Below are 23,011 nucleotides of genomic sequence, written 5' to 3'. Positions count from 1 at the left end.
CTCAAAGATTAAATGTCCAATTATGATATTCCATATCATTAACTGCATAGTATCGACCAAGCTAAAACATACAGTTGCTCATAAAAAGTTACAACACATTAAGCAGTATCTTTTGGTAAAGATTTGTGTAATAATTTAACAGACTGTAAATCATTATCTTTCCTTGCAACAGTGCAAGCAGCATACTGTAAAAAACATACATTTCTCTAGCTATTCCAAAACGTACCTATCATTCAGGTTAAAATAAAACACTGTCATAGGTATGCAACGTGTCAAGTCTCGTAAAAAGACAGAACAGCAGCTTGAATAAAGCTTTGTCTACCAAAAAAATTGTGAGTATCAAGAAGCGTGAGTATAAGGTAGGCCGTACTAAGGTTGTTTCTTCCCAAGGATATTTCAAACATAAAACTAAAACCAAGACCTTTCAGGACCATAAACACAGATACTCTAAACTGTCAGATGCTGGGCTACAACTGACAACAGCACAACAGGGAACCACAACCAAATGGTTCATTCATATATTTATAAAAATATGGGGGGGGTGTATACAAATACACACACACCATTTTTATATACATGCATAAATATGGCATTAAGAAGTTGAAAAATGTCCTCAGTTTTAGTTCTGGAAAAAATATTTGCAGAACATGTTGGCATGAATTAAGGAAATTAACATTAAACTGGACGCTGTTTCTTTGTTACTAATATACATTTGAAAGCTGTTTCCTCTACTTAATTAAAGAAGGGGAAAAAAAAAAAAGCAGATATCAGTGCTCCTATTCCACCCACTTCTATACCCGTCCACTGAGAGAAGAAAAATAGTTAAAATTACAGTTCCTTTGAGATACTGATAAGTGACACATATGCCAAGAAAAGGTTTCACAGATGAACGTCACCCATCTACCCCTACGACAAACCCATCAGATCTCATCAATGAGAATACTATTCGTTAAACAGCATTCTCCCTCCTACCTCCTTTAACCGTCATTCATCTTTCCACATGTGTCTCTTGCTTTTACTTGCCACCATGAAAGACAACTGTGAGGTTAGTCAGAATATCACACCCTTGGCATACATCAACCGTTAAAAGAAGCAGCTTTAAAAAAAAATCCAACTATTTTAAGAATGGTACTGACGAAGCAGTGTTCAGCCTTTTTAAATTTATTAAACTTCAATTTTACACCCACAGAAAGCAAGTTTACTTTTCTTAGTTATGTTTTATGGACCTTCACGAGCAGGCTGCAGAGCCCCACAAATTCCCCAGACTACGACTTGAGTATCAGTGAAGACAAATGCATTAAAAAAAAAAAAAACAACAAATAAAAAAACCTACCCCCCCAAAGAAAACCACCACTAAACCAGAAAGGAACGATATAAAGGTTGTCATTGCTAGTAGAGGAATGTCAGAACAGCGTACCACACAGTCTTTGTTACAAAACTGTGTTTGAGGAAGCTTCCTTTAACATTCAAGAGTAGTTAAGGAACTAAAAACTGAAAGGTGGGATCTACTCACCTTTTCTTTCCAAATCTAACTGACAAATCCTGTTCTAACGCTTACCAAACTCAGCAAAGACTTCTCAGAGAGTTTTGAATCACTTGCATTGTATATGAATAACAGAACATTAGAAGGATGGTTAATTCCTTTAAAAATACCCCAACTGAATAAGGCAGTGAAACGTGAAAGGCTCAGCTTCCATGTGACATGCACATTTGGAAGCTTTAACAAATAGGAATAAATGTAAGTACATCATCTTGATTTTCTCTGAATCAAGTCTCAAAATGTAAACCAAAATATCCACCATGCCCCTAGGAAAAGAGACGGAACAATCAGCTGTCTTTATCCTCCCAAGAATCCTACCACCATCGATTCATCCTACATTTGCATACTAAAATTTCTACTAGCCAAATAGCACCCCTGTGGCAAAGACATGCATTTCAGTTCTGGTACTTGAAAACGAGTTACAAAACAGTGAGGTCTAAACAAAACCGGGGAAAAAAATCTAGAAAAAAAGCAGATACATAATTTTAACTCATGGGAAAAAAAAAACATCATTAGCAAACTAACAAATCTGGGCATCAGTTTCATAAATTCAGACAACTGACTGCAATTTATAACACTATGTAATAAAAAAGAAATAAGCATACCATGCCTACAGTCTTCATCTGCTTGCCCATACTTTTTCTGAAAGGTAAAACATGAAAAGTTTAAAAATGGCAGTTATTCCAGTTAGCATAAACAACTACATTGTTTGAATTACAAGTTTCTTAAATTTTTTTAGAATCCATTACTTCATCTTTTCCTGGATGGAACATGTAAAGAACTTCAGGCACATGTCAAATATAATTTAATTAATTCTTAGAATGCTGACCTTTTTTTCAAATTCTCAGCAAATGAACATTGTAAAAGAGAAATATGAATGGGCAAATGTATATGTTTTACATGCGTTTGCAGGTGGTCACAACACCTAGGAAAAAATACAAAAACTTAACTTTCTTTTCTAGCTACTGTAATTTTTTTTAAAACTTGCACTAACATGGTGCTGTTGAAATTTGTAAGGTACGTATTTTATTTTACTGTCTTGTCAGCGGTGATTTTAAAAATTATTTCATTTAGTAAAACAAGAAGGAAAATGTGGAGGGTTTTTTCTTTTTTTTTTTCTTTTCTTTTTACTTATAAGCCTTCAAATATCTATATAATTCAAGTCTTCAATAGGAAGGTTTTGATTACAAGTATTTTTTCAAAGTCCCTGAAGACTTACTGCAATAATTTCACCACGATGAACACCCAGATAGGTGCCTCACAGGATTCCCCAAGACATGCAGGTCAGAAACGTGTGAAATCCTGCTAAGCACCTACCTGCATATCGGCCTACGTAAATAATTCTCAGAAGCCAAGTCTGCAGCAACACAACTTCCATTAAAGAAAAAAACAATAATAACCTTAGTTATTTCTGAACCTCTTCCCCTGAGGAGCCATAAGATAGGTCACATCTTATTTTAAGAAGTTTCCCAATTCTTGTTTTGCACACCGAATAGTCCAATTCGGCTATCTATTTAAAGAATGCTTTAAAATGCTCCCTAATCAGACGGGCAAGATTTGTTTTAAAGCTGCCCAGCAACGTCTTACAACTTGGCCAAACTTTTTCCAGTAGGGATGAAACTGTTCATTCCCAATACATGAAGATTTGGGGTGGACAAGGCCCCTGTAAATCTGTAATAACATTTCCAAAACAGAAAGGTAAGGAAAAATGTAGGTGCATTGAACAAGTTGTGTGTTTATTCTTAAGCCCTGTAATGTCCTTTCCTTTCAGAAGTGAAGGTCTCTGATGCTTTAGAGGAAGGGCACGGATTGGGCACGGGCATCACCTGTCGCTCAGGGTTGTGACTCGCCTTGCATTTGCAAACCTTTCCAAAGACCGCCGTTTTCACAGTTCCACTGAAACTCTGCCAGAGTCTAAAAGTTGCATCTTTCACCAGATGTGCTCTAGCCTAGCCGTGGAAAACTAGTGTATGATCAAGTATTAAAAGACTAACGTTAGGCCTGTGCAAATGGAGCTACGTTAGGTATGAACTGGCTACCTGAATTCTGGCATTTCTTAACTTTGGTATTTGAGTGTTCAGATTTACAACTTTAATTTCATGCTCTTTAAAGATACGGTACCTTGGTACATAATTCAGCAAAACTGTACAAACATAATACCCTAAAACCAGACATTTTGCCTTCCTGGAATATATTTGTGAATGTGGTTTGGTTTTTTGGGTTGTTTTTTTGGGGTTTTTGGGGTTTTTTTTTTGGGGGGTGGGGTGGAAACAGGGTTGGTTGTTTTTGGGTTTTGGGGGTTTTTTTAAGTATTTTTCCTCATTCTTTTACAGAACTGTGATTCAGACTCAAACTACTTAGAGGTCCCAATCCTGAAAAATAAACAGATCAGCAAAAATTACAAGACAGAAGCCTCATATATGCTTCGGCAGGTGGGATTCTGTGGCAAACCACCATGCCAATCATAGGAAAAAGCTGAATTTTATTTAAATCTTGACAGTACGAGATATTTGATTGCTCTTTCCAGTTCACTAGATACTTGTAAAGAGTCACACTCACAAGTTGTAAAAAGGAAGCAATTCTATACAGAAGAGTCTCGATTTTGATGCGGTCGATTTGTGCCTGGCATGGCTCCGGGAGGTGAGCTGGGGGGTACTGGCTGAGGGAAAGGAGAGCCTCTGTGCAATGCTTCACTGCCACTTCATAATCCTGCTGCTTAAGAGATTCACATGCTTGTTCACATGCCTTCTCTGGTCTTCTGTCTGCCATGACTCAGGGACAGAAATCCTAGAGTGGGGGCAGAGGGGATGACAAAATGTTGGTTAGCTGTATAATGGCAGTGACAACTTGCCAACCAACTTCCGTTCCCATCTCAAGGTGCTGTGTCACATCCCTTTCGTTTGATGCCAGTCACATTTCCTATCCCAAGCTTTCTCGTTGACTAACTTCTTCCCAGTCTTTCTTCCATCGCTCCCAGCTTTCAGTTTTGATTCTAATTCAAGAAGGTATTTAAGCCCGTGACTGATTTTAAGAATATAAGTAGTGGTTTCAAATTCTAAAGTCAGCACTTTCCTACATAGAGGCTTCGGGGTCTTCACTGACAACACAACCTTTGCTTTAGAAGTAATACAACTCATCCACCAGCTGCTCTTTCTCCAAGCCTGCAGCCACTTACTCCATGACACCTTTCCCTTCCAAGCGTTCTCACCTACTCTCAGGGGAAGGAGCCGCTCTCTCCGGCTGGGTGAAGCCCAACGGGGATGGGCAAGGACGAACGAGAGAGAACTGGAGGTCAACAGGAAATCTCTTGTCTCTTCCTTCTCTTGGTTTATTTCCATGTATGTCTGCGAAAGCCTAGATACCCCTGCCACACCAACACCTTTGTGCACAACTTCTAAAATAATTTTAAAGTCAATATTTTTAGGGGCAAAAAAAATTGAAACAGTTTTGATAAAAACCTGTACACAAGACAGACAACATTATCTGCCAATAAACTGAGACAAATGGTTATCCACAACCTAAACCACCAGTAGAATCATGGAATGGTTTAGGCTGGAAGAGACCTTAAAGACCATCTCATTCCCACCCCCTGCCCCGGGCACGGACACCTCCCGCTAGACCAGGTTGCTCAAAGCCCCGTCCAACCTGGCAGAAAAAAAAAAAGCAAAGTATTTCTATAATCCCTGTCTACATTCTCCCTTCATTGACATAATATTTAAATATATGATACATATCCCTAGAGACATTATACTTCAAAGCTGACTTCACAAAAACGTGTTCTGATAACTGAAAGAGGAAAAAAAGTTCCCATTTTCATTTTTAGCAAGCAGCATACTATCAGTAGTTGTGATTATATATCAACTATTATGATTGCCTTGAACAATTATCTTTAGCCAACTTCAGAAATTCACTGCTAAAAAACTTCCTTTATACTTTGTAGTTTTAGGTTTTTAACCAAACTAAGGTAAAGTAACTTCAAGAAGTTAATCTGAAGGTCAAATAAATGCATTTTCCTTACATGAGAAATAACTCACTATCCCACTTCCCTCATTAACACAAGCCTAAGCCAATATACAGTAGAAATGTAAACAAGACTTTTCACATATTATACAACAGTGTTCTATGTGTTCCCTTCCGTTCTTAAAATTTTATTTTTAGTATGAATACAGAAACATAAAGCAGCATTGATTTTTCAAGACAATTTTGACTTAAACCACCTTCCCTTTTACATTTATAAACAAATTTCTTATGTACAACAATGTATCTTCCCAAAAACGAAGGAACACAAGCATGAATATTTTGCAGTTATCCTGACACACATCTGTGACATATGCCTCTTTCTTAACAATGACCTTTCAAAATATTACCTCATTCATCCGGATATTTCTTTTTCTGCTAAAAAAAAGTCCCCATTTTCAATGAGACTATGAACAGTCAAGTAGGTTTTGCATTTCCATACATATGAGTCAATTCATTCATAGAGTAATTCTACTGACATTAAAGATACTCAGCTGGACCACCTAAGCACATATTTCAGTGATATGAATGTTAGGTGTTCTTAAGTGTTTATGCAAGGATCCTTTCTAGATACAATCAAAAATGACACTGATTTCCATTTCACTAACATTTTAGGCCACACTTAATCTTAGAAGTCTAGGATTTGCTTAATAGTAGTACAATAGTTAATTGATGTTTTTCTCGTGTACATTTTGTTTTCCTCCTAAGGGACTGAAAAGAGAGGATTTCATGAACTCCGCTGTACTTTTGATTTCCTCACTTCCTGGCTGACATACAACCAAAATTCCTTTGACCAAAAGTCTCAGCAGAGCTTCTGTGTGTTTATTCCCCAAGAACTGTTTATACACAGACCCCATCCCAACCGACCCGGCCAGCAGAGCGGACAGGCATTTCAAAGCCACATTACCCTGCCCTTCTCTCCAACATGGCACCATCCAAAAGAACATTTTTATTTATCAGTTGCCTTATGCCGGCTGTTTTGATAAATATTGAACTAGCCTGTCTGAGGAGAAGAGGGATTTTACAAGACCAGCAGTGGCCTACGATACTGCAAAGGCCACACAATTTCTTTGGCCAACCTGAAGGCTTAGGGGAGCACTTCAGAGGACATCACGGACTCTAAGCAAAAACCCGTGGATTGAGTTAAGTGGAGTTAAGAGAAGTCAGGACCAGGCTGTCTGGATAACTGGGCTAAACTGAGTCACACTATCAGTATTTCAGAGTGTAATTAAAAAACCCACTGAAGTCACAGTGCACAGGACACAGTGACAGATAAGGAGCCGCTGCAGTGGAATTTGTTTTTTAAAAAAAAAAATCTAACCGTAACAAAGAAAAACAGTATGTGGACGACATATGGAAAACAATACACTGAGGCTCTCAGATTTCATTTCCATCCCATTTGCAGACACAAACACACACATTTATTGGGTATTTGCACCATCTACTTCTGACTCCAGTCCATGTGCTGTGAACTGTTCCTTGGAGTCACTCAACTCTTCCTGCTGGGTCTTTAAAAACCCATGCTCCTAGTTTTGGTGCTCTGAGCTGCACCCAAATTAGCAATCGAGATGTGAATGTGAATTGCAACCATGCTCTCTTAAAACCTAGACTACTGTAGTACCTGACCTACCCATGTTTAAAATTACTTCAGAACAGTTAATATTTTAACAGCCAAGGAATGGAAACACTTGTCAAAGGAAATTTATTTTGAGTTCCATAAATGTTTATTTTCAAAAATTTCAAACTGGAATTTCTACAGTAACTCCAAGAGTAGGAATTATTACAGATTAGAACTGAAAGCTAAAGCGTCACAAAGTCTGCACTGTATTCCCAACTCTCTTTGCAAAACCGAGCAAATAGCTTATGCTCTTCACTTTTTCTGTCTGTAAAATTGAGACTAAAATACTAAGCATGTAACAAAACAAATGTCAGGATTGTTAATTTTCTCAAAAGCGCCTGGAGAACTGCATGGCAGAAGAATTCTAAATTCAAATTTGGGAAACAATTTATTCTAATGGCAAAGCTTAATGCATCTTCAGAATTTTGAAGAAACAGCAAACAGGCATATTCCCACTATCTAAAATTACACACCCAAAACAGGCGAACCTACCTTAGAAATACAGGCACAATATCTTATCAACAGAGCCTTTATCATCAGGGGTCAACTGAAAGCATTTCTTAGCTTTGAATCACTTCACAGCAGCATCACTGCCCACAGAAAGGCTCCCAATTTATGTACTTGAGTAAAATATTTAAACACAGTGCCTGTGAATTCCACCTGATCTGACCATAAGCATCACGTTGACGGGAGCACATACAGAAGTCTACACAACTCCTCCTCACTGGCTAATCCAGAGGTCTAAATCCTGGCTCTATACTTCAAAAACACTGCAGTAGAAGAAAGCTTACTGATCTTAATTTCTTTGAAGGCCAAGTCGTGCTCAGCTTAACTTACACAAAGTATCATTTAAAAGATCTGGCTAATTCCAACTGGTGTGACTTAAACCTTGGTGTTTGTTTCAATGAACTGGGAGGGATTTTTTTTTTTTTCTTTTTTCCCCTACAAGCAATGATTTTCAGGCTTACTAATCCTAATGAGTATGTCTCCTTCTTTCCAAACGGATTCTGTAAACAAACATGAAAAGAGTAACTAAAATCTAACCCCCAAATAAAACCGCGCATTTCCCCTCCAGAACCGCAGAGGGGGCTGGGAAGGGCAGAAGGGACAGTTTGAGGAAGACGAGTGATAAACAACGTGATCTACACCGTCATTTATTTCCAAGTAAACATTACTCCTGCCTGGTGCGCAGGACGCTTTTGAAGAATTATTCCACAGTCTGATGAGTCCAACTTCAAACTAAAAATCAATGTAGGAGGAGAGAACGCCATGAACTAAAATTTTAGTGTTTCATAGCAGTTTAACTCATGACTGTGCACTTTCACGCTTCACAGCTTACTGATGTATTTTGTGGAATCAAAGGGTCCATACATTAAGATAATGATAAGTTAAAGCATGTGACAGTTCCTAAAAAATTTCCAACAGATGCTTTTTCAATCCACTGTAAAGCATCTAGCCAGATAACTCTCGCTGTACTTCATAAACAAACAGATTAGAGGGCACAATGCTGTTCCTATTAATGTTACTGGCAAAATTCCCAATGTCTGCCAAGACAGAAGGATCAGATCCAAGGTCTCACATGCCAAACTGACAAACAGTAGACAAGTCAGTAAATATTTGCATATTTTAACCAGACATTAACATCTCTTGTAAAGATTTATGCTAAAGCAATGATGTTCAACTTGCAGTCCTACAGCGAGACTGGTAGGGATTTACCGTCAATTGAATATACTTCAAGAGCCACATCCTGGGATTCACAAACTGAAGCAAATGAATGAGACCCATTGCCATGGGGAACATGCAGGGGGAAGAGCCTCTCCAGCTGCCTCCCATTACAATCCATAACCCTTCAAACAGTTCTGCTGTGAGAAATAAGCACCCAAAGAAATAAGCAGCCAAAGCTATTCAGCTGTGTCCTCCAGTTAAGAGCCCGCTGTATTGCAGGAAAGGAGTGGAGAAGAAGGGTTTGCCGTTCCATTGCCTATTGCGGTCAAGCTGGCACGGGCTCCGAGAAAGCAGGGCAGGAATTCAACTCATCCTGTCGCTCTCCAAGGAAATGCGTGCAGTGACCATGCTGCGTGTCCCAACCCTTTGTGATTTTTTAGCCCTTCTCACAAATTGGAAAGGCTGGCCACCAAACCAGACAGAAGTTTTAAACATGTAATAAATTCAGGTAACACGTCGAGAAGAGATAGCTGTTATATCGTAACTTCCCAGCAATTCCTTTCAAAGGGCAAGAAGAGATCTACTAGATTTATTTTTGAGGTCGGTTTCTCTGTCCTTCCCCTGTAACTTTTCAAGTTCAAGTCAATTTGAACTGAATTTCACAGAATTCTGTGAAAAGAGTCACAAAAACGCTGCAGGTTTTATGAAAAATGTGTAATGAGACAGACAACAGAGACCCAGCTTTTTAAGTCCACCCAGGGAAAGAAGTTATAATTCAGCCTCTTATTGATACCAAGAGGTTAGTCACCCCATCAGTTACTGCCATGTGATGCCGTTTACCCAGCCAGAGAGACAGCACTGTACCAAAACATCACTCACCAGCAGGAGAAAAACCCTACTTGCTTTTCTTGCCCATAATGATAAAAGCCATAAACTGCATTCATTAGCTTAACTGCTCAAGGATCCATCCAGTATTTTCCAGGTTTCACTAAAGTAGCATTTCCAAACTTTTTAAACTACAGACACTAGCAGTACACACACACCACAGAGCTTTCTGAAATTTGCTACTGCTAAAACTGGGCTGTAAGCAATTCACATATGAAGGCCTCAAAAATTTGTTGTTTCCATAATGCAGAAAAGTAGTATCTGGGAAGTCAGAAAGTTGGCATGGACACAATCTCTGTTACTGAGGAGTCTTCTAGTTCCCTCTCCCTCAAAATTATCAGGAAAAGACTAACAAGACACATTAATTTACACAGGTATGGAAAGATCTGGGTTCATTTAATAATCTGGATTAATTACAATACATTGAGTACCCTACACAATAAAAATGTTAGCTACTGTGAACATGCCAACATTACAGTTAAAAATGATGGGCCACTGAAATTCATCTCTCTAGACTTTGCAAACCAACTGCATTTGTCAGTACACATACCGAACAAGGGACCAATACATCTCTCTGCTGTTAAATCATAATACACAGTTGCTCTGGCATCTCCAGTGATCCCACTTTAAGGCATGCTTGCACCTCTAGATAGTGTTATCTAATTGTTTTTGTAGTACTGCAAAATTCCACTCAAATACCTTTAGATTAGTAAAATAAAATTAAGTATCTATTTATTTTCCCTACCTATAGCGATAAAAAAAAAAAATCTTATCTTTGCCTTAAGACAAAAGAGTATTTTATTGAAGCCTCCAGGAAGGAATAAAATGCAGTTGCACACAACACAGAAGCCACTTAAAGACACATACACAGAAAAAAAATGCACTTTTCTAGTGTCATGACATATATATCGTGAATAATCCCACACTCAGAAATCATTTAATAAAATGAGAGTAGATAATGACAGTGCACTGCACCAATGTGAAAGACTTAACAGAGAGAAAAAGGATGGCACATCTTTCATGTGCAGGGTGCAGAAAAGAATGATACAAAAGGTGCTTTTGCTTTTTTTATTTTAAGAAAAATACAATAGCAGAAATATTATACACTCATTTATTGCAGTTATGGCTGAAGTCAGTAATATTAGTTATACACAGTACTCAGAAATGTACTGCATACTTTACAGAACAAATACAAAAGTCTCCACCCTTGAGAGAGGACAATCTAATCAGTTTTCTGAAATAACTGAATTACTCTGGTTAACGTTGTACAACTCCAGGCAAAATGACCCTACTTTAAATTCCAAAAATGATGTTAAATCTGAAATGGAGCATACAGAATGAGGAAAGCTTATTTCAAGGTTTTATTATATAGCGTAACAGCAGTGAGAACTTCTGCTATGTGGCCTCTAAGGAACACGATATGCTTGATTTCGGGAAGGGGGGGGAAAAAGGAATTAAGAGGTTCATGATGCCCCCTACCATTAAATACTCTGATTATCCTTCCACATTGAAAAACCGAAGAGGGCACCATAAATTAGGAGGATAACTGATCTCTGGCCACATAAATGAAGCCTTGAGTCTGATCCTGTAAACTTAGTATAGGATAAACACATCCACATTTACTGAAAAAGGAAGAGGTGCCTGTGGGTGGTTTACCATTCACACAACAATAGTAACACAAATATAGCAGCAATTGAGATTAAGAGCAAATGCCTTCCGCGTCTGGATCCTCTGTGTTCTTTAAATCGCTCTTCATACATCACTGTGTGCCAGTTACAATTTCGGTACAGCCACTTTAGTTATTATTTACACTTTATTACCTTTACTAATCTCTTTTGGTTTTATTTTGGAAATAGCAGCAGAAAGGGCAATCTATACAGCCAACAGCAGCAACATCTACACGGGGACAAACTGGCTATCTTTGGCTGAAAATCTGAATAACTCATGGCCTCAGCACTCGTAACCACCTCATCCACCACAAAAGTATCCCTAATATCTTCACCTCCTGCCTTTTAAATGATCCTTCTTCCCCACAGCTGTCTGAAAACACTACCTATCTTGATGAAACGAAGCAAAATACATGGCAAGTCAAAGCCCAACATCTATGTGGCATCTGCTCGCTTTGTCTGAAAGCCACCCATAACTGACAGACACAAGATTCCTAGTTGCACAAAGCAAATATATATACATACTGCAGTCATTAAAATTACAGTACAAATACTAGGTTGTTAAGTTCAATACTCAAAGGCTGTGTAATGACGAAAATATCTGTACAAGCTCTTGTTGGCCCTCCTGTGTGTCTGCATTACAATACAGCCTTTAACTGTATTAGTCACATACTGCGTTTTCCAAGGGCTACCTGGCAGAACGAGCAGGCAGAGCAGAGGCCCGCTGCTAACGGGCATAGATCTATAGATAAATACTTCAGCGCAGGGCCTAAGGCCTTATGTACTGCATGCTACTCAAATCTGGTTCTCAAGACTGCATTTTAATGTTTTCATTAACTTCTCAATAACGCTTATAAACACTGTGACCGAGCACTTCACAAGTATTAAGAAAATATTTTTATCCTTCTGACATTATTCCCATTTTACAAAGAATTAAGACATTAGAACACATTAAAACCAAAAGTTTCTATAAACTTCTTATATTCAGATTAAGACAACTAAAAGGGATTTTTCCCCCCATTACGCTCTGCCCTGTACTATATAGTCCTTTACACAATCAAAGCGGAACACGCAGTGACTGCAGAGTGACTTAGGAGTATTCAGCATTTCTCTACACCACAACATGGGAGCATTCATTAGAAATACAAAAATTAAGTGTAGCAAAGACAGACTTAAGTATGATTTGCATTTTTTTTTGCTATTGCCTACTCCACTTCAGAAACGCTTTCTAATTCATGCAAGTAGTGAAACTTTAGTGCAACAAACAACTGTATTAGCATTATAAACTAAATTATATGTACCCACACAGAATAGCTTCCTTTCTATTTCTTTCTTTCTAACACTAATATTTTTCAATCTAAACCTCCTTGTTCAGCTACCCCCATCTCCACATTTATTCTACATATTCTGTGAAATTCAGTCACTGCTTCCTCTGTGCTGCACGAAGGTAGAGCTTGTAGGGAAGTGGGAGTTGGTATCAGGAGTACAGAATGGGAATTCTCTGTGCTCTCATTTTTGCCCAAAAATCATAGCAGGGAGGAATGCAGAAGCCCTAGCCTTCAAATTGTACAGAAATCTCAGGCTGAAGTAAATTCACTGCAGGGATAATCTTTTAGATTTGTACTAAATGCTAATTTGACCAACGCTGAGCAAATTTTCACAGGGTTGACAACAAGTATATCCTTGGCAGAAACATCATACTATACCACATCTCAACTTTTTACAAAGCAGCAGTATAGGACATTATAGGGTTTATTTATTTTACTGTGAACATAAGTTTTGCCCAACAGGTTTTGGGCAAAAACATAGGTTTTACCCAATTTCTAGAAAAGACCAAATCATGTTGGCAGAAGCCTTCACTCCCTCCACAGCACCTAAAAAGTCAGCCTGCGATAGACACCTACCATGGGAAATTTGAACCCAAATAATTAGAATTTGGCAAGTAATAACCAACTGAAATGAAGAGTGTGTCATAGTAAGCATCAGGTAACATAATAATAGGTGGTGCTTCTGCCCCACCTAAAGTTCTTTTGGCTCCTTCATAGAAAATCTTCATGTAAACAATCTTTCATAATAACCGTGTAACAGCAGCAGTTTGTATTCCATATACCTGTATGTTCTTTCTGCTTTCCGAGAGGAGAGTTTCTCACACTTATCCAAGATGAGGGCATTTTAATTGAAATATTGTCCCATGGTTACCATTTTATCCCCATAACAACATCACCAATTACTTACTTTAAAAAAAAATGCATTAGAAAAGTAATTTAATCTTTGCTTCTCCTAATGAAATTTGCCAGAGAAAAACAAAGGGAAAAATCAGCACTGCACGACCAGCCAGCGCTCCGTGGAGCAGGACCGACCTGCAAGTGTCAAACTCAAACACACTGTGCAGAGAAATACAGTATTTGTATTCCAAAAGCTGTTTTAAACACCACAATCCACAACTTTTAAAACTGTAACCTACTTGTGGCAGAACCTCTCTTATAAACACGTGAATAACAGGACAGGGCCTTGTTCCCGAGTCTCTCTGCACATTTCACAATATGTTTAGTAATAGTTTTGACCAAAAAAAGTGAACACCATTAATCTTAAGGACTGACACAGTCATGCAATTACCACTATTCTTCTCTGCTGAGTCATAAGATATTGCCAAAAGTCCTTTTTGAGAAATGTCTGCTGTATGATATATAGGTACATCTGTGTATATGTGACTAAGCACCTGTCACCTAATTTTAAGAACGTCGAGCAAGTACAAAACTGTGTTCCCAAGGAATGCAAATGGGAGTCAAAGAAGATTCCCAAGCACTTCAACACAAAACAATTATCAGCATATTTACAAATGTTTTTCAGAAGTTTAAATGCAAACACGTGTCACAAAGTTTTCCACGATGCTCAATGAACTTGCCACTCACACAGCGCTGTCTTCAGAGGGAGCACTTGACCACAGTTCGTTTGCCAACGTTCACCAATTTAGTCACTCTCAGAGACAGAATCGAAATTACTAGTTCCTAACTTTCAGTCTTTTGTTCAATTCGCAGCTTCCTCTAATACAGCTGTATTTGGATTTCAGCAATAAAAGTATTTTTAAAATTAGGATATTATTTATCACAGCATAGTCCCTTTTGGAAAGCCCCAAACTCTTCCCCCCCACCCCAACAGCTAAGCAGCTTCAAAGTTCAGTGGTTCGATCCCAGTTTTCTCCTCTTAGCAGGGATATTGTAGAGATGTTGAAACAGTCTTTCCTCAAATGTCAAACTTTCATTTTCATACAAGAACCTTCTCCACTCTTGACACGTCCCAGTATTGCAAAGCAGCACACCCCTATCACTAGGGATCCACCTCCAGAACACAGCTTTGATCACTAGGGCAAAGGCAGATGCTACAGGTATAAATCAGTTTTACAGTTGGACAGGGAATAAAAAAAAAGCCCGAAGTTTGTTTTCTGTGTGAGACGAAAAATACAAATCACTCTTTCAATCCAGTCAAGAGGCAAAAAAATGTATAAATCTTCATGCTGACTATCAGTTACAGTGCACAGTTCACAAACTGAACACAGAAATAAGCCAGAAAGTTCTGACACAAAACAGGAAAGTTTTCTCTCAATATACCTCAGTCTTCATTGTAGTGTTATAAGGAACCTAAACTTATTATAGTAGTGAATAATACTGTGACTGAGCTTTTTGTTACGCATTTATAAGTGCTCAGCACAAAAGGGTCCTACCATACCAGATTTAATAACACAACGATGCCACCCACAGACACTCCAAACGCATCTCTCCCAAAACCATACCTATTATGTAACTGCGTATATTTTTGTGTGCTGTTTTGAAAGTTCAAAGCAATAACTAACCTCCACCACTAAAAATTGCTATCTTTATTGTAAATAACCTTTGAAATTCATTTTTACATGACTGTGCTTCAAATAATTTGGCATAATATAGCTAAGTCTGCTTTAGGGAGTTGTCTTGTAACTCCGTATTTTAACGATATTAACCCTTCTGCATCCAGATAAAGCTTTTATAACATCCCTGCTTCCTCTCCTCAAATGCACAAACATGATACTACCAACAGGTTCAATTTTTAGACATCTCCTGAGAATAGAATATGGATTCCCAAGTTCTCCTCACACAGCAAACCCTATGGGCAATGCCATAACTCGTATCCAAAAGACAAGTTTCCCAGCGGCGTTCACCCTACTCATTCCTTTTGAAATGAACATTAGAGGTCACGTATTTTAAACCCCACTCAAAGAACAGACATCAGCAGGAATGAGTAACGATCCTACTGTGGTTAATGGCATAACTCTCACAAAACTTCGGAAGAAGAAAAGCGTTGTGTAGCCCAGCCAAACAAATATAAACAAAACTGCAGCCAACTAATATCGGTCAGTTCAAACGACAAAACAAATGTCCTGCACCATTCCAAACGTGTGAGTGTCTTCAGATAGGGCCAGAGTACAGTTACCTCAAAACCATTAGCACAAACAACTGTAATCAAAACCATCACTTCAATAAAATACCCACAGCACTCGGCTACAACATTGCATTGCATGAGTGCAGATTCAGAAGTATGCTAAAAAACATTCCCCTTAATGACCTCCCCATGTAGACAATGAGAAAAGCCCAACAAATTCTGGCTCCCGAGATGGCAGCGGCTCAGATGCGAGGCAGCTCTCGTGCCCGGTCAACAGCATTCGGGAATACCAGCTAGTTGATGGGGAATTCAGCTAAGAGGAGCGAAGGAACATTACTTGGGAACAGAAGCACACCGCCTGTCCCCATCCCCCCAAAATTACCCCAGAAGAAAACAAAATTTTCGCTTACAAAAATACAGATTATTTTACATTGAGTGAAAAGGTATATAAGGAAGAAGCATTATTTTATATGCTGCCGAAACCACTATGCTTTTCATTTGTGGCATTCTGCATTTATTATGTCCACAAAGATTTGCTACTTTCTTGGTTTGCTGAACCACTAAATATTTTCCAGCAAATTAAACACTCGTGCCGCACTACTAACATCCAAGATTCTCAAAAACAGCTCTAGTTGTGCTATGTATTTCTCTCTTGCCATGGGGTCTGGAGGGCTCTGAAAGACCTTCTAAGCATATTTTAGCAATGTAATTTTTACTGTTTTGATGAATACAGTATTTTGCTATATATAACTACAAAAAAAACCCCACCCTGTGAAATTCACAGACTGAAAGATCATTGCTAAATAACACTTACCCTAACTACCATAAAACCAGCTCCGATGAATCCACACATTGCTCACATTTCTACCCTTCACTTCCTGCCACTCCAACAGTCAAAATTCTGTACCTAACATAATTCTACTCATCTTTTTCTTCCAATTTTTAGTCAATACAGCTCTGAGAATCATTAGCCTTCCTGCTGCTTACAAAGTGGAGAGATCATGAAATGTATTTCCTCAGACGACACATAGGCCAAAGATTCAAAACCTCAGTCACATCATTCTTCATGCAAGTAGTACTTCCTGAGACTAACAGAAACAAATCGCACAACAGTTTACAGTAACATCTCCAAAACATCTTTTACAAAAAACTCTTGCTACCAACCCAGCAGCACTGTGTGTGCGCTGCTTCCCGGAAAAGCTGTACAGGTCAGCGTGGCTAATTCTAAACTACCTTTTTGCTACAGTAGAAATCTTCTGACATCTGACAAAGACTCCATGCCACTTAGAAAATTTGATAGTTTGTACTCTTTCAGAAGTAGGATGGGACCACAGTAGCCACTCAAACTTTTTAGTCATGAAATGGAACCTCTCAGTGTAGTAAAATTACATTTAAGAAGAAAAAAAGATTGAAATCTATGATTTCTTATCTTGCTTTCCTGTAATAAGTCTGCAATTTGTTATTTTGGAGGACTCTGAGAAAAGACTGGACAAATAACCAGTGCGTTTCTATTGAATTTATGACAATGAATTTGCATATAAAATTATAGAGAAATAGTTGGATATTATGTTATGGCCACATCAAGTACGCTTTAACTTCAAGTAGCAGTGCAATGGAAACGCAACAGAAAAACAAATTCTCATCCATGGGTAATTACAATCTCCCTGCTTAAATTTCTAAGCACTTCCTTTCCTACAGTAATATTCACTTTTCTATGTTTCTCAGACATGAGTGATTGCTTCTGGTTGAAGCCTCATGTTGTAAACATTTGTGCAAAGAGAAGATGAAAGCTCAGTAAGCGAGACTGTTTTTGAATAAGGAACTTGAGTTACATATCAATACCACCATAATAAGATCACCAGAAGCTGGCCTGTCTCCGTAGAGCGGTCTGACCTTGCAGGCTCCCAATTTCACTATCTATAAAGTTTAGTTATTTTCTTCCCCCATCAAAAAACAAATACTAGAAGAAACCAAGCATTTACTTTCCTAGTCAAAATCTCCAGAAGACCAAGCACTCCTTCATCCTAGCGCTGTGTGCAGACTTTTGGAAAGAAGTCACTTTTTTAATATTCTCTCTCTTTTCTTCCTTGATGAAAAAAGAATGACAATCACAGAGGTCTACTAAAGGGAGCAAGAAATTAAACACATGAAATACAATGTCTTTAAATGTATGACATTAATACATATACATAAACCCAAGTGCTGACTACTGCCAAAGGCCACAGAAGAAATAGGAAGACGGACAAGAACAAAAAAAGGAAGGTTTTGTTTTTTCTGATAATCTAACCCATAATACTCCCATTTAAAGGGGAAAAATACATATACCATGTGCTGGTAATGGGAACTCGCCTTAGGGCCTCAACAAAAGAAGTGAGAAATGATTAAACAGCTATGATAGGCCAGCAGGAGAGAAGATCAGGAACACAAAATTTGCTATTTTCTCCCCCACGATGAGCCACTTGCAACCTTGCAGAAAGAGGAACGCTGGGGATCCACTTCCAGGAAGAAGCCTTTAACAACGCTAGGAAAAAAGGACAGGATTCACGTTTACTGGCATTCTTGGCCTACTGATGCCCAAGGCAAGGGGAATGCCAGCTGCCCAACAACTCTATCCCTAAGGTAGAGCAGAGTGACGCCATCCTTCCTTCTCATTCTCCAAGCCAGCTCCCATGGCTTTCCCTAGTTATTCAGGCTGTACACAGGGGACGGGATCCAAATTATTACAAAAGACTCTTCTAATTTAGATTTCACTCCTGCTACCAGGCCTATCTGTGTACCACTGACCTCACGAAGGAATGCCAGTGAGGTGAAAGATTCAAGGGCTTTCAAATAATAATCTGAATTGCTCCAGCAATTGCTTCTGCCATTACTAAAATGAAAACACCTAGAATAAAGTGCAGTAGCAAATGTAAGATGGTAGTAAACAATGAATAAAAAGGAAAAAAACATGCTGAAAGTCAAAAAGAATATCCAACTATAATTGCAAAGGGGATTTTAGTAACAAAAATAATTGCCAACGTTGGAGAAAATGTTTCATCAGACTACTAAATTAACAGAGTTGGAAAACATTAGTAATAGTAATAATATTGCCTAGCTCTTACATAGCCTCTTTCATCCATAGGCGTCAAGACTCTTCCCAAGTTGCTAAGATTCACTATTCCTATTTTAAATTCCTTCAAAAGGAAGCATAAGCAGGTGAAGCGATTTGCATCAGGCTGTCCAGATCTCTTAAGCACTAGGCCTGTACCCTGTCCCCTTGGAAACATTACCTCTTCAAACCTTCTAGACACTGTTACTTACATTTTTTGAGATGGGAATGTCTCCACGAATCTAACCTTTGAGCAGAAGTTCTCTCTAGACTACAGCCCTTCTCCCGCAACCAGATCTACTAATCCCAAATCCCAGGAGAAACTTCTCTAAAATCAATGAGAATTCACAAAGGGAAAGGATCCCCCATGAGAGATCAAGAAGCAAAACTGGGACAAATCACAGATCAAGGTGCTACTTCCACATCTCCCTTTAATTTTTAGTCTGCTATGGAGAAACAAAAACATCACACCACCACTACCCTCCCCCCAAAAAAAAAACAAACCCAAAACAAAATAAACCCCCCAAACCCCAACAAAACCAGCTATTACAACCTTTCAAGTCCCTTCGGGCTGTCCCTTTAATAAGCCTCTGTCATAGAAAAGTTCATCTGGCTCACTTAAAAAGGCACAGTGTCCATATGAATTAAAGGACGGGAGATACATGCCGTGCATTTGGTAAGTCAAAAAAAATCATGGAGGTGAGGAGTGATAAAAGAAATGTGATTTCATCGAGGGAAAATAAAATTTCCGCTTTCATAACAAATTACAAAGAGAACCCAATTTTATCAGTAATAACACACAAGATGTTCCTTCACTTACCAATAAACTGTTGTGCTAATTAAAGTTCAACACAAAAAAAAAGCTTAACTCGGCTCTCCCCACTCACAATTTCTGCACTGTAAAAGCTAATCCTACCAAAGTCTGATTCACCTCAGAGCGAATCCCTCGGTTTGCATCCCGAGGAGGGGGAGGGAACACGGTGGTCACTTTCACGCTCTCCCCTCATCTAAGTTTCAGCTGCATGTTCAAAATCAGCTCCTCGCTACCAAGGCCCAGCAAGCTGCCCAGCCTCCTTGGACTGCCCCAATTAAAGAAGCTTTGCCATTTAAAAAACCCCAGAGTTTTCATTCATAATCTGCTATGACTCAAAAGTAGTGAAACAACTGAATTTAAAACATATTATTTTCTAATATGTTCTATTCTGCCTGTTCTACCAGGCACTCTTGGGAAATAATACAAACGTGCCAAGTATCACTTCATTTAATATGGAGGGGCTTTTTTCATTTTTACAAAGGAATGTGTCTTTCCTTAAAATAAATAAAAGGGGGTATTTTATCCTTTGCCTTGTTTCAATTACACTATGCACTAAGAACATTAGAAGACCCCAACAATCCAAACCATCCCAACAAGACCAGCCGTGATGCACTCAATCTATCAATGGGGAACTTCATTTTTAGGACATTTTTGTGCTTAGAAGAATTCAGTTGTATTTCTTCAACGAAAAGCATAATACATTATGTTACTTTAAAACTTCATCTCAAGCTTGCTGTACCTCTGATAATGCAAAAATCCTATTATCTTGTTATCTCTTACTCATTTTGTCATTAATTGAAAAGCATCCTTGCAACCGTTTCCCTGCAGTTATTTCTTAATTTCCATCAATGATATGTTTAATCAGGTTATTATAATCAAACAACAACAGTTTGATTAACAATGCATGGAAGCCAAACAACTTCACTCAACTGGAAACTAATAAAAGGACACGATCCACCCCAGGAGGGCTAACATATATGCTTCTCCTACTTGGGGATTTGTCCTAAATATATATATATATATATATATATATGTACAGTCTCCATCGGGAGGACTGCATGGCAACCTGCAGTATAAACTCTCCTATTTTCAGTTTCACAACAGTTGCATTGTATTAAAGGTGATCTCAGGATCTCTGTCAGACCTCTCAACTTCCAGCCACTCGGCCCTGACAAAGCCTTCCTGCAGAAAACAAAAATATCAGCTTATCTGCCAAGCCTTCATTGCTCCGAGGGTTAATTTTACAACAGCTGTTAAATTCTTCCAATTTATTTTTCCATCCTTCAACAAACCCTACCTAAACCGTTTTTGTTTGTTTTGCTTTTTTGTTTTTTTGTTTTTTTGTTTTTTTTACTTCTATTTTATTATTGTTATTTCCTGGCTGTCGCTGGCCGTCCCCTCCCGCCCCGCCCGGTACAAACACAAAGCTGACTCCCACCCTCGGCACCCCCCCACCGCCCTCCCCGCCGGAGCACCCCCGGAGCCGGGGGGAGCCGGGGTTCCGCACGGCACCTCCGGCTCTCCAGGCTGCCTCCTCCGCCTGCCCCCGCCGCGCCGGGCCCGGGGCCGCTCCGGCCCGCCCGCCGCCGGCTGCGGGCCGCCGGGAGAGCGCGGCAGCCCCCGGGGCTCCGGCCCAGCCCGCCCGTAAACAGCCCCGGGGCGGCTGCCGCTGCAGGCCCCTCCGCAGACACAGGGCCCTCTCCAGCCGGCACCGCTCAGCCTCCGGCCCGGCCGGCAGCCCCCGCTCGGCCGCTAGGCCGGCCGCAGGGCACCGAGGATCCCCCGAGGCCTCCCCGGAGCCCTCTCCGGCCGGGCCCGGCCGCCCTCGGCCCCCGCGGGGGGCGAACGGGGAAGTCCTGACTTACCTGTCATTACTTTCTACGCCATCTTGGATCCACTTGTCAACGTCCCCACAAAGCATTGTGGGAAAGCCCTCCCCCGCCCTCCTCCCGGCCCGGCGGCGGAAGGCGGAGGGGACGGGACGGGGACGGGGACGGGGACGGGGACGGGGACCCGGGGCAGTGTGAAGGGAGGCGGCGGCAGGCGGGGGCAGCCACGGCCCGCAGCTCTCCCCTCACGTGAGGGCGCACAGCCGCGCCGCTTGCGCTGGAAACCGGCAACCTCTGGGGGCGGGGGGGGTTCCTTCTTTTCTTCCCCCCCCCCCTTTTCTCGCCCCCTCCCCTTTCCCGGGAAGGGTGTCGGCGCCTCTCCAGGCGCGCAGCCGCTGCCCAGCCCGGGGGGCGCCGGCCGGAGCGCTGCGCGCCCGCGGAGCCGCCGCCGTAACGCGGGGTGAGCTGCGCACACGCGGAGGGGAGGTCCCGGCCGGTAAGCTGGGAGACGAAGTGCTGAAAATACAGGGTTTTACCCTCGCCGTTACTCTGCACCTGTGTTTTTTGGTTTTGTGCGTTTTTTTGGTTTTGTTTGTTTGTTTTTTGTTTTTAATATATATAAAAAAGTTACTTCCCGTAAAGAAACTCGCAGGAACGTGGGTCCGTGCACGAAGGCCGCGGGCAGGTGATGGACGAGCTGACACCGCACATGGATGTTGGGACAACCCCGTCTGCTCTTGCCCAAGGACTGTTGGTAACGCGTGTCTGGCTGCCCGTGAATCCCCGAAACTGCTTTGCCTAACAGTTTTATTTTCAGGGAGTAATCTTCCCTCTTAGCCGTGTTTTCAAAATGTTTGGCAATCGATTCTTAACACCGGCGCTGTTTTGCAAACCGGCTTTTTGAAGGCGATGCCGGCTCAGCTGCCACGGATGGGTTCCCCTCACGCTGCGTCGGCCCTCTTGGGCAAAGTGGACCAGAAATTGGGGCAAAGCAGCTTAATTCAGCATCTTAGTCAAGTTTATCAACAAGACAGGATTCTGATGTTTTTAACAACTTTTCCTTCTACTTTAATTAAAATAATTATAAGATCCAGATCATTTTAGTATTGGATTTTCCTAAATACATTTATATTTAAATTTACATTTAACGCCTCCTAACTCTTTGAAGAATAACCACCAGCCAAGCCTCTGATGCATTGCCACTGCAAGAAGATACTTGTGCCCAAAGAGTATTTTCAATATTCATCAGTGATGTGTTTATAAAGAGAGAGCGCCTTGCAAAAATGTAAATGCAGACGGAAATAAATTTAAAGAAATCCTTTGCATGTGCAGCCTCAGACTGAAGTCAGTCCACTTTTCAATTCAACTTCAGAAATAGGGTTGGGAGCGTAGTGGACTCTTCCATTGCCTTACCAGCGGCCGTGCCGGAGGGGAGCGGGGTTAGTCCCAGCCCCGACCCAGGAGACACCATTTCA

The 23,011-nt window shown here is 40.3% G+C and overlaps 1 protein-coding gene across 4 annotated transcripts in view; it reads right to left on the bottom strand.

Annotated features, from left to right (window-relative positions):
- HELZ (helicase with zinc finger) overlaps window positions 1–22,083 on the bottom strand; it is a 90,266-nt gene extending 68,183 nt beyond the window's left edge. Inside the window, exons 1-3 of one of the 4 annotated variants that reach the window (XM_063351929.1) lie at window positions 21,573–22,083; window positions 4,100–4,327; window positions 2,146–2,182 (exon numbers count right to left, since the gene is read on the bottom strand). In XM_063351929.1, the coding sequence (XP_063207999.1) occupies window positions 2,146–2,182; window positions 4,100–4,309 (247 nt within the window). In that variant the 5' untranslated portion in view covers window positions 4,310–4,327; window positions 21,573–22,083. The remainder of the gene's footprint in view (window positions 1–2,145; window positions 2,183–4,099; window positions 4,328–21,572) is intronic. The other 3 variants (XM_063351930.1, XM_063351932.1, XM_063351931.1) reach the window with 3 other exon arrangements.
- Window positions 22,084–23,011: the final 928 nt, after the last annotated feature.

Source organism: Chroicocephalus ridibundus, chromosome 14 (genome assembly GCF_963924245.1).
Source record: "Chroicocephalus ridibundus chromosome 14, bChrRid1.1, whole genome shotgun sequence".
In the NCBI taxonomy this organism is placed as follows: Eukaryota; Metazoa; Chordata; class Aves; order Charadriiformes; family Laridae; genus Chroicocephalus; species Chroicocephalus ridibundus.
Note: the sequence above shows the minus strand (reverse complement) of the source record. Positions and strands in the feature narration are given on the sequence as shown.